Source organism: Nannospalax galili, unplaced genomic scaffold (genome assembly GCF_000622305.1).
Source record: "Nannospalax galili isolate Female #2095 unplaced genomic scaffold, S.galili_v1.0 scaffold137, whole genome shotgun sequence".
NCBI classification, from domain to species: Eukaryota; Metazoa; Chordata; class Mammalia; order Rodentia; family Spalacidae; genus Nannospalax; species Nannospalax galili.
In genome coordinates this window covers 991,263-1,003,705 of record NW_008340203.1, presented here as the reverse complement: position 1 = coordinate 1,003,705, position 12,443 = coordinate 991,263, and the positions used below count along the sequence as shown (strand labels likewise).

Below are 12,443 nucleotides of genomic sequence, written 5' to 3'. Positions count from 1 at the left end.
CCCACAAGGCTCTGCAGACTCTTTTTAAAGCACATTTATAAGTAGAACTCGAAACTGCTGCGTCTACCATTTTACCTTTATTCATTTATTTCATTAAAAAATTTAAAAGTTCTTTGATAATTTCATAAACTTTTATGTTAATTTTGTTGAGATATAATTTACATATAATTAAACGCTACTATGTTTAGTGCCCATTCCAATGGGATCTGATGGTTGTGCACACTGTACTTACATCATCACTGCTGCACTCAATGCACGGAATGTTCTATCACCCCTCAGATGTCTTCTTGCAGATATTTACCTGCACCAGCCTCTGGTAACTACCAGCCTGCTCTTCGTGTCATGAGACACTTTTCTATTTCCAGAATTTCATTTATAAAAAGAAAGAAATCATGCAGTTGTGAACCATTTGTCACTTTGTGTGATGTTTCTGATATTCATTCACACTGTTGTAGACATCCATAGTTTGTTCCTGTGTGTGTGTGTGTGTGTGTGTGTGTGTGTGTGTAAGTCCATGTGTGCATGTTCGTGTATATGAGGGAACATATGTGTGTGGGTTCATATGTGCATGTAGAGATCAGAGGACAACCTTGGGTTCTGTTCCTCAGGTGTCACTTTTTTCTTTTGAGCCAGGGTCTCTCACTAGCCTAGAACTCCTCAAGTAGGCTGGGCTGGCTGGCCAGAGAGTTCCAGGGATTCTATCTCTGCCTCCTTAAGTACCGGGATTATGATAGCGCAATTACTGTACCACTATCCTCCTCCTCCTCCTCCTCCTCCTCCTCCTCCTCTTCTTTTTCCTCCTCTTCTTCTTCACTTTTATCATGACTTCTGGGACTCAAACTCAGGTCCTTGTGCTCCTACAGCAACCACTTTACTGACTTAGGAATCTTCTCAGCTCGCTAGCTTGCTCTTCTTTTACTGAATCTTATTCCATTGCATGGATAGACCATATTAAATGCATTCATTTATTGATAGGCACTTAGCTTGCTTACAAGTTTTTGGCTATTGGGACTAAAACTTCCAGGAATGCTTGTGTGCAAGTTTTTATGTGAATATATATTTTTATTTATTTTGGATAAATCCTGAGAGTTGTATTGCTGAGGAAATGGCAATTGAATGTTTAAGTATGTAAAGAAATATCAAATTGTTTTTCAAAGTAGTAGTGTCATTTTATATTCCAGTTAGCCCTGTCTGCGTGTTCTGGTTGCTCTACACCTTGCTAGCACTTGATATTATCACTATTTTTATTTTCAGTCATTCTAGATATATACCAATAGTAATTGCGCCTTCAATTTTGGGTTTCATTGTAAAAAAAAATAAACTCATTGGTAGCAACATGCTTTACTTTTGGTGATAACATGAGATTGGACTTTTCCCTGATTATATTCAAACTCTGTTAAGTTTTTTGCTCCGGATAGAATTGGCTTCTTAAGAACTAACTTGTTAAACACAGGACAAACACAGGTACAGAAGGAGCTTCCTGTCCCTTGAAGGGACAACCTGTCCAGAGGCCAGCGGCTCTGCACCGAGTCGCTGTGATTCAAAGTAGCTGATTAATCTATTGCTCATGGGCAGTCACCCGGATGCATGAGTAGAGGTAGTGATTTCTTTGAATTGCCAGCAAGGGCTGCCCTTCTTAGCTACACACAGAGGGTCTCATTTGTTCATTAATAAACATTAATTGTGCATCTCCTATATATCAAACCCTGGGTGCCAGGCATACACAACTGAATAGACAACGTCCTTGTTCTTGTAGTACCTGTATGATGCCAAAGGGTAACCAGGACTTTAAAGAGAAGTCAAGTAGGAAGGGCAGGGAAGGATTCTTTGAAGAGACGGCACCCTAGTACAATGAGAAATGCCATGCCAGTTTTCATCAGTGAGTTTATGAGGGACTTGTTGGGATGGGGTCATCTCCAACCATATTTCCATCACTGACTAAGCTGAGGAAGAGAAGCTGATGGAGAGGAGCTAGGCATGGCAGGGAGCTGGCCTTCTGCAGAGCTGGCAGAAAGTCCCTGTTCCCTGTTGCTTGAGAGATACATCTGGAAGAGTGCAATCTCTGTCTCTAATCTTATAGTTTCAACTCTGGAGACTTTTAGGTTATGCTTCTTTAGAACCTTTCATATTGCTCTATCCCGAGTGCTGCCAGGTTCAGGTTTTCATCAAGGAGGTTTTGGGGAATTGCTCAGTCTCCCGATGGTCTCCCTGACCATCAGAAAGGGTCTTTCTTCCCTTTCTATAGGCAGAGACACTTTTCAAAATGGCAAACCCACCAAATTTCTTTGTTGCTTAAACTCCGGAGTACTGTTATAAAATCTAACTTCTTACTTGTGACTTTTCATGGCTGAGTGCCTAGTAACCCCTACAGCCCCATCTCTGTCCCTTCCTGTCTCTTATGCACTTCATCCTGTCTATGCCAGACTATTTGCTGCTCTCCCAAATATATCCTGCCATTGTGTCTTTGGCTTCCACAGATTGAGCTTTGCATCTTTCCTTGAGGATTCAATTTGGCTATCATACAAAAATTTTTATTTATTTATTTATTTTTAATTTATATGTATAAGTGTTATGCCTGCATGTATGTAAATGTACCTGTGTCATGCAATGCCCAAGGAGGACAGAAGAGGGCATTGGATCCCCTGGAACTGGAGTTATGGACGGTTGCTAGCTGCTGGGATTCGAACCCGCGTCTTCTGCAAGAACAGCCAGTGCTCTTAAACAATGAGACATGTCTCCAGCCCCCAATTTTGCCATCTTGTTACTTGAGCAGGATTTCCTAACTTCCTAAAATTCATATGACTATTTTTCCTAGTGCCGCCAAAGCACCTGTATATCTCTTTATTATAGCACTTGTCATGACATGGCATAATTGCTCATGGACATGTGTGTGTGTGTATGCATGTGTGCATATATACATACATATATTTAAACACACACATATATATTTTTTAATCTCGTGCTTTGTGGCTGAACTTGTAGCTCATGCTTTTTGTCTTCCTCCCGCAGAACTCAGTGCGGTCCTAGTTGAGTGGATGAACAAAAGAGAAATTGAGTGGATGAGTGTATACATTAATGTTTGGAGGAGGGTGTGTGAATGGATGGTGTAATGGTTTGGCTTTTCCAGGGGAGGCTAATCTACTTCTGCGTTGATGATGGAAACACAAGGTAGAGGCAAGATAGCTCCTTCACTGAATGAAAATGCCAACCCTTGATGTTTGTTCTCACCTCCTCTCTGTCTCAAATCGCAGCAGAGGAGTCTTGTTTGCCTGGGAGACAAACCTGGAAAGCCTTCCTGTGGCTGCCTGCCTTTTCTTTTCACTTGTTGAGTTCTGAAGGCATTGTCCTTTCAAGAGCACTCAAAATCTCCAAAGGCAAAGATGACTGTGGAGAGCCGCTGAATATTTGGGGCAGACACGTGTGGAAGGAAAGGAGAGGAGAAGCAGAGAGGGCATGTCAGGGCTTTCCAGGGGCAGTGGAGCAAATGCTCCCAGACAGGGAAGCTCTGGAACAGGAAAGGAGGTGGCATCATGTGCTGAGCCTGTGATACACAACTTTGGTGAAGTCTCCTAGGAAGGTCTAGCTTGAGGGCTGGTGAGATAGCTCAGTCAGTAAAGGCACTTGTTACCAAATCTAAAAATCTGAGTGTGACCTTGATGGCTTGAGTTCAATCTGCGGAATCTACATGATGGAGGGAGAGAACTGTTCTCTGACTTCCACATGTGTATTGTGGCACATGTGCATATGAACGTGAGCGTGCACACACGTGTGCACACACACAAAGTAGGATAACAAATTAACATTTAAAAAAGTTCTGCTTGCTGAAATCTACATGGGGGCAGGGTGGGAACAATCTTCAGCAAGAGACTTAATTTTTCTGACCCTCCACCCCCAATTCTCCATCTGTAATGGGGGAGAATCATCTGTGCCTCACTGCTGGTGGTTAATGGGAAGTGCGGTCATTGAAAATTCAGCCCAGATATTTGATCCCTGACTGAGCTCCTCATTGCTTCTCTCCACCCCTCCCTGGGTGCCTTTGTGGAGCTTTTCAGGACAGTGCAGTAAGCTTGCTATAGGCTCAGGGGCCTGCTACAGAGAATAGGTGTTCTTTCTTGTGGGGACTTTTGTGCCCACCCCAGGGCTTAGAATGGAAGAGTAGAAGGAGGGTAAATTCTAAGATCATTCCTTCTTTCCTTCTTTGTGATGCTAGGAAATATAGATCACACAGCCGAGGGATGATGATGCTTAGTCTAAGGCTACCTATAGCTTTGAGGAATCCAAATTTAGCAAGTCAATAAATAAACACCTTCCTTATGGGTAGGCAGATGACGTCTAGATCAACAAATATTGGCATAATAAGATGTTCCTTCACAAACAGAGCCCCAACAGCAATGAGGAAAAGATGCAGGGGCCCCCAAACATCATGCACCACTGTGGGGGTATAAAAGGAAGGGCCTCAGAGAGCTGTCACAGTCAAACAGCCACCTCCCAGCACTCACAAGAAGCAGAGACACCTCCATCATGACTGGCAGCTGCTGTTCTAGGAAATGTCCCTCTCTGCCAGCCATCTCTCTCTGCTCCACCGAGGTGAGCTGTGGAGGGCCTGTCTGCCTGCCCAGTTCTTGCCGGAGCCAGACGTGGCAGCTGGTGACCTGTGAGGACAGCTGTGGCTCATCTGGCTGTGGCTCACAATGCTGCCAGCCTTCTTGCTCTGTGAGTAGCTGCTGCCAACCTGTGTGCTGCGGGGCCACCATCTGTGAACCTTCCTGCTCTGTGAGCAGCTGCTGCCAACCTATGTGCTGTGAGGCCACCATCTGTGAGCCTTCCTGCTCTGGGAGCAGCTGTGCCCAACCTGTGTGCTGTGAGGCCACTGTGTGTGAGCCTTCTTGCTCCGGGAACAGTTGCCAGCCTGTGTGTTGTGAGACTACTCCCTGCCAGCCAGTCCTCTGCATACCCACGTCCTGCCAGTCTGCCTGTGAGCCCAGCTGCTGTTCAGCTTTCTGTACTGTGCCTGCCTCCTGCCAACCAATGATCTGTGAGCCCATGGTCTGTGAGCCTGTGGTCTGCGAGCCGGTGGTCTGTGAGCCTGCTTGCTGCCAGCCGGTGTGCCCGACACCTAGTTGCTGTCCATCTGTCTGCTCTGCAGCCAGCAGCTGCCAGCCAGTCTGCTGTGACTCCAGTCCCTGTGAGGCATCTTGCTCAGAGTCAAGTGTCTGCCAGCCAGCAGCCTGTATGGCTCTGGTGTGTGAGCCTGTTTGTCTCCGCCCTGTCTGTTGTGTTCAGAGCCCCTGTGAGCCGTCATGTGTCTCCAGTAGCTGCCAAGATTCTTCATGCTGTGTGTCTAGTATCTGCCAACCTGTCTGTCCTGAGCCCAGTCCTTGCCTGCCATCTATCTGTGTGTCTAGCCCATGCCAACCTTCCTGCTACATAGTCAAGCGCTGTCGTTCTGTCTCCTGTGAGCCGGTTTCCTGCCCACCTACCTCTTGCCAGCCTCTCTGCTGCCGTCCTGGGTCCTCTGCATCTGCCATCTGCCAGCCAACCTGTCCTCCTCGGACTTTCTACATACCTAGTTCCTCCAAGCAACCTTGCAGCCCGGTTTCCTGCCGCCCCATCTGCCGTCCCATCTGCCGCCCTATCTGCTCTGGACCCATCACCTTCAGGCCGCCGTATGTGACATCCATCTCCTACCGCCCAGCCTGCTACCGTTCATGCTACTCCATCCTGCGCCGCCCCACCTGCCTCACTTCCTACTCCTACCGCCCTGTCTGCTCCCGCCAGCCCTGCACCGATTCCGACTCCTGTAAGGGGGACAGAAGGAAGTCTACTTCCAGCCAACCCGATTGTGCCAACTCAACCCCCTGCAAGGTGGAGGTCTCAGATGAGACTCCCTGCCAGCCCTCGGAGGCCAAACCTACCAACCCGACCACCGGTGAGGCTGCAGCTCCTCAACCTGCGGCCAGCAAGCCTGCTGACCGCTGACCTGTCTCCATCCAGCTCACCGTCCTGCAAAGCAACAGCCATAAGCCAAAGAACCTGAGTGATCCTCTGTAAAGCCCATTATGACTTAGCTAGAATCTTACTCTTTCTACACTGCCACAGCCCACCTGCCTAGGCTTCAGGGAGCTCATCAGAAGTGTCAGCATCCTGATGGTCCAAGCGGCACCTCCTGGCAGAGAGAGAGAGAGAGAGAGAGAGAGAGAGAGAGAGAGAGAGAGATCCTGGGTTCTTGTCTGGGAAGAGTGGCTCTACCACATCATTGGGCTCTTTCCTACACAAAACATTTTCTGTCCTCATGTATTATGTTCCTTGGGGACTTCTTCAATGAGATATAATTGTTCAATAAAAGTGGCGAGGTTGAAGCGATATGCTGTTTTTGCTCTTCTGTTAATCCAGCAGTCTCCAGAGACTTGTTTCATCTTGGAGAGCAGCTCCACCCAGCGCTCGTCCATGCCTCCATCCCTTCATCCCTACCTCTCTCCTGGTCATCCTTCCTTCTATGTATGTTTCCTTCCTTCTTTTCCTCCTTCCCTCTTTCCCTTCTTCACCTTTTACTTCCCTCCCTCATTTACTTCCTCCCTTCTTTCCTTCCCTATAACTCCTCTTCCTCTTCTTCTCACCTCACCTCCTTCCTTCGTTCTCTGGCTTCCTTCTTCCTTCTTTCTAGCCTTCCCTTCCTTCCCTCTCATCCTCCTCCTTCCGTCCCTCCATCCCTCCCCCTCTCTCCCTCCCTCCCTCCCTCCTTCCTTCCTTCCTTCCTTCCTTCCTTCCTTCCTTCCTTCCTTCCATCTATTCATCCTTTCAATCATCCATTTAGCCAGCCATCCAGTGAGCATTATGGGATAGCTCTTAGGTAGGTAATAGGAATTGTGTTAGACTCTAGGAAGGAAAAACAAGTCTCAGTCCCCAGTTTCAGGGCTCGGTGTTCAGTTTCAGGAATCTCCTTGGTGATATGGTGATACAAGGCGAGGAGACAATTACATTCCATTAGGCTAAGCAAAGAGTCCATATCTTCAGCACAAGTAGGAATTAACCAGATACAAACAGAGAAGGAGCAGCTGTCCAGGCAGGAAAAGCAAGTACAAAGGAATGGGGTTGGAAGCAAACTGTTCATTAGGTGATGCTTGGTAGAGGTGTCCTTAGAGGGAAGGTGAGCCTGGAGGTTGGGCAGCAGACAGTGATCTGCCCATCATGGGCCTTGTGTACTAGACAGAGATGCTTGAATTTGGTGCAGGGTTTCTGTGATGGAGCTGAGTGCAGGGAACATGAAGATCCAGAGTTTTTGACAGTCTTTCTGGCTGCGCTATGGAGAACTCAGTGGAAAGACATGGTCCTGCATTCAGAGAAACGAAAAGAAGTCTGAGTCAAAGTGGGATTAAAAAAGTAAACAGAAGTCATGCTTGCAGTAAGGAAGGCTGAGTGCTAGGATTTCTTGTAGGAGAACTTTATGTTCTTCTGTCTCCACAGACACTCTTTGTCTAAACTGCACATATGTTCTCCTATGTTCTCACATGCAGAGGCTCTTCATAGCACACTTGGTGCACAAAAAGGAGGGTGATCGCCTGCCCTCCAGGCTTAACTTAAAGCATCATAAGCGCATGTAGGGATAGACCAGAGCTTCTTAACTTTGTCAATATTGGTGTTTGGGCTGGACAGTCTTTTGTTGAGGAGCTGATCTGCGCCTTGGATGGTGCTAAACAGCATTCCTGTTCTCTACCACCTGGACATTGCCAAACATCTCCTGGGAATACTGAGATTCCCCCATTTGAGAACCACCAGACAGGACAAAGGAAGAGGGTCAGGTCAACAGTGAAACTGTGGGCATGCATGCTAGAGTTACTCTCTTAACTGAAGGGCAAACAAGTCAAACGCCTGCACACAGACAAATAAAATGTGGTATAGTCACACAATGATATTAAATGTCACTAAAAATGGATGGGCAATAGCTGTATGCAACAGCGTTGATGATCCCTAATAATAATGTTGATTGATTTAAATAACCCCTAGAAGACTATATGTATATATACAGGACAAAAATGATACATATGTTTGGATACACATATGCATACATACACATTTATACATAGATATACACATATAACATATATATATTTATGGCAGACTCAACTAGTGAAAAAGAGAGAGAATATCAGGATATTCACAGCTAGTAAGTAACATACAAATTATTAAAACCCAAAGTTTGGTTCAAAGCCTATGGATCACTGTATTTCTCTCTCTCTCTCTCTCTCTCTCTCTCTCTCTCGCTCCCCCGCCCCCCCATCCTGAGGCCAGCGGAGGACAGCAGGTGTCCTGCCTTGTCGTTCTTATTCCTTTTGAGCCAAGGTCTCTCACTGAAACTTGGAGCTGGGCCAGAGAGCCTTCTGTTTTGGCCCCTACCCCAGCGCTGAGCTTACAGGTGCGTGTGGCCACACTTGGCTTTTTATTGGGTGCTTGGATCCTCATGCTTGTGCAGACGCACTCCCAACCACCCAGCCATCTCTTCAGCTCCAACCACTATATTTCTTGATGTGGTCATGAGGTGTCCTTGATGTTACTGTAGATGTTTCCAGTGCCTTCAACCACATCAAATTGATTGAAAAATAAAAGTTTTGTTTCCATCAAGCTTTTCTTTCTTTCTTTTTTTTTTTTTTTTGGTCTTTTTGAGACAGGGCCTCTCTGTAGCCCCAGCTGTCCTGGAACTAACTCACTATGTAGAACAAGCTGGCCTCAATCTTACAGAGATCCATCTGCCTTTGCCTCCTGAGTACCGGAATTAAAGGCTTGCACCACCATGCCTGACTCTATAAAGGCTTTTTTTTTTTTTTTTTAAACTTTTTAAAGAGGAAAGAAAACAAGAGCAGAATCACATAGAGAAAAATAGATGAGAAGTGAGTCGCTTCCAATCTATGCTATGTGTCTGTGTACAGACTTTCTTTTCTGAAACTGAAGGTGATGTTACTTTTCAAATATTTCCATGTTCCCAGTAGGTTGACTTATTTGATCAGACCTAAGGTATTTCTCTTGGGAGATGAAGAGCTTTGGGGTAAAAATATTCCAGACTAAAGCATAGTATATGATCTCTGCAGTTTGAAAGATGACAGAATGACTGACAGAAGAAGATGTGCATGAGGACGTTCAGGGAAGGACAGAAAACTCAATGGGAGGAAAAAAGCTCTTTAATGACGAGGGTGAGTGTCTTCCAGACATTGCTCTCATCAGGAGGTTTTCTTCTTTTAAAAATTATGGCTAGAAGAGTGTCAAGAAGAAGGTATTTCATAGCTGCTACTTTGTGAAGTCCCCTTCAGAATCATTAGCTACTTCATATTTGTGAGGCAGCCAAAATAATCCACAAAACAACAAGGCAGTTAATGATGCGCTTGGCACTTTGAAGACGTGGGTAATGAGCTAATGTGTCTAACAGAATGAGCTGGCTACAGAACCAGGAGTCAAGACCAGCCCTGCCTGCTTCCTAGACCATGACCTTCCTATGCCATTGCACACTTCCAGCAGGAAGCAGGCCAGGACATGCACTTGAGGGGGATGGCAGAATCGGTTAGTGATGCTGAGCTGGGACAAGCCCAGAGGAAAATGAGAAGGATTCTGAAAGCCCCTCACAACTTAGTTTTTAAAGGGATTGCTGGAACTCGAAAACTATTTTGCGGAGATGTCTTGATATTATTTCTGGTTGTTAAGGTTTTCATATTTGCAGAATTCATGTTGATCTCCATATTTAATAGTCCTTGATGAAACAGCTGAAGGGATTTTTCCCAAAAAATTTTTGAGAAACTTCTCACATTTCAGCTCAGGCTGGCCTAGAATTAACTATACAATCTGGACTGGTCTTGAACTCACAGTAATCCTCCTACCTCAGTTCCCAAGTATGGGAATTACAGGAATGAACCACCACACTCAACTGAAATATTTATTTTTAAAATTTTAAATTAAAAGATCATCTTTGGGTATGTTGTTAAATGGAGAAAATACTCAATTAGTTTGGTCTACTGCCGTGGGGACAGGATTCCAGTGCAGGACCTGGGCCAGCATGCCCTGGACCAATGTCATCCTCTCTCACTGTATTAGAATCCTTCTCTCTGTACCTTCCCAGGATGGCCAATTAGTGGTTAAGATCAGATTTTTGGGTCACCCACTTTGGTTTTCGATCTTGTTTTGGACCCTATTTGTATAATTGCGGGACATAATTGAAATTCTGAGTTCCTTTTTCCTACCTTCTAGCATAGGGTTGACAATGACTAGATAAGGTCATTTCATGGATAAATGAAAAATGCCATCAAGGATTTGATAAATCGAAACCATTAAAGTCATTATTACAGAGAGCAATTCTGTATTTCCATATGAAATTTGAGATTACATTTTCAATTTTTGTGAAGGATTGTTTTAGAATTTTAATGGGGATTACATCGAATCTGTAGATTGCTTTTGGGGTTAACTTTCCAAAAAGCCCCATGTGAAGGTTCTAGAACGAGGGAGAGACAGTTAAGCATCCTTGGGGTCCACTGATTCAATTTTCTGTTCTCCATCTTTGATATTATTATGCCCTCTCTTCCAGTAAGGTCAGAGTGTCACTTCCTGATTTTATAGCACACAACTGCATCCCAGAGGAAGAGTGGATGTTTTAGCTTGGCGGAGCCTCCTGATGAGTGCGTATGTGGAAAAGCCTGCTTCCATGAGCCTGGGGAGCAACCTGTAAAAGAGACAGCTCATCCCAGAGCGGCATCTATGAATCCAAATTCGGCAAAGAAGACTCTCAACTCAGCAGGCATGTTTTTAAAGAGTGGGGACATCTCCCTGGGCTCCTGAAGCTTTCTAACCAGATGTTTGCATGGGGCTGAGTAAGAACAATAACAAGGAAAGATGCCACGAGTAGAGCCAACACTCCTGGAGAGGGACTATAAAAGCCCCTTGCTATTAGATGCTTTTCAAACTCAGACAGCTGAGCTAGTAGCTTCCCAGCCTGGTTTTCAGCAGCACCATGGTGGACAGCTGTTGTCCTGGAAATGCCACGGCTATTCCAGCTGTGCCCACCATCTCCACATGCTCTGATGGTAGAAGCTTTCGAAACGCTATTTGTTTGCCCAGTTCTTGCCAGAGGAGGACATGGCAGCTAGTGACATGTCAGGAAAACTGTCAGCTAGCCCACAGTGACCCAATTAGTTGTGAATCTGTTTCTTGTCTACCTACTTGTCTTCCAGAAACTTCCTGTGTGGGTTTTGTTTGCCAACCCATAGGCTTACATACAGCCTGCGGTGTACCTGGCGCTGGTCGGACTCCTCATCCAGATGCATCATGCCAGCCTTTCTGCTTGGAATCTGCTGGTTGTCAGATGAAGTGCTGTGATGACAGCTCCTGCCTCCAGAGCTCCTGTCAGGAATCAGCTAGCACATCTGCATCATGCCAATCAGCCTGCTGTGAAGCTGGATTCTGCCAGCCATCCTGCTCTGAAGGAACTTCCTCTGCTGAAATACCATGCCCACCAACGAACTGTGAGGCTAGCTCCTGCCAGCCAGCCTGCTGCCAAGGAGGGTCATGCCAACCCATCAGAGGTGAAGGTCAGCCTTGCGAGTCAGTTTATTACCAACCTATCTGCTATGTTTTCAAGCCTTGCCGATCGGTTCCCTGCACCCCTGTCGCCTGCCAACCATTTACTTGTATGTTCAGTCCTTGCAGTCAGACTTGCTGTGTGTCCTCCCCTTGCCAGCCATTTCACTGCCATCCAGCTCCTTCTGTCTCCTTCATCTGCCAGCCCATGGCTACCTGCCAGTCTCCTTGTTCTATAAAGCACCTTAGCAAATCAGCTTCATGTGGCAGTGTGTATTCTGGCCAGCCAACTTGTGGTGGTTCTACCTCCAACCAGAGTGGATGCAAATCTCCTTCTTGCCAGCCACCGTGCTGTGTGACTGGTTTAGGCAAACCATCCAGCGGGGGCTCCGACTTCTGCCCCCCAACTTCTCCAAGTGTGTGCAAAGCAAACACCAGCTTGCCCACTTCCTGACAAACCTAGCTGAGTCCAGCTTCTCCAAGGCCACACTTCGAGGATAGAACACTTTTCACACCTCCTCTGAGGACATACCACAATCCATTCATGCATAGCCACCCTGGGGCTGCCCTGCTGCCAGCCCAGCACAGATGCTGCCTGCTCCCTAGCTTCGCTGGAGTTCAGCCCCACATTTTTTCCAAGTGCTGAAGAGAGAATCTGTCAATTCGGAAGGGATGTTCTTAGCCAAGACTGACCCTTCAGCCAGCATGGTCCACTTTATAGCGTGCATTTCCCGATGTCAACTCATTTCACATCAGCAAAGCCTCCTCTTCAGTTCTTTCTTTACATGTAGCTCAGAGATGCTTTTGCTGTAACTTTTAATAAAAAACGTGAGTGGTTAAGTCTAGAGAATAAAATTTGCAGAGTGCTTTCATTCTTTTCCACGCACTCC

The 12,443-nt window shown here is 46.1% G+C and overlaps 2 protein-coding genes across 2 annotated transcripts; both read left to right on the top strand.

The window, feature by feature from the left end:
• Positions 1 to 4,521: 4,521 nt before the first annotated feature.
• LOC103735848 (keratin-associated protein 16-1) lies at positions 4,522 to 5,979 on the top strand. The gene has a single exon (XM_008835225.1). The coding sequence runs from the start codon at positions 4,522 to 4,524 to the stop codon at positions 5,977 to 5,979; it is 1,458 nt and encodes a 485-aa protein (XP_008833447.1).
• Positions 5,980 to 10,987: 5,008 nt separating this feature from the next.
• Krtap29-1 (keratin associated like protein 29-1) lies at positions 10,988 to 12,007 on the top strand. Its single transcript, XM_008835224.1, has one exon. It carries the CDS (start codon positions 10,988 to 10,990, stop codon positions 12,005 to 12,007), a length of 1,020 nt encoding a protein of 339 aa, XP_008833446.1.
• The last annotated feature ends 436 nt before the right edge of the window (positions 12,008 to 12,443 follow it).

Bases quoted from the DNA above. Each gene is read 5' to 3' on its own strand.
- LOC103735848 (XM_008835225.1), top strand. From the start codon at position 4,522: ATGACTGGCAGCTGCTGTTCTAGGAAATGTCCCTCTCTGCCAGCCATC.
- Krtap29-1 (XM_008835224.1), top strand. From the start codon at position 10,988: ATGGTGGACAGCTGTTGTCCTGGAAATGCCACGGCTATTCCAGCTGTG.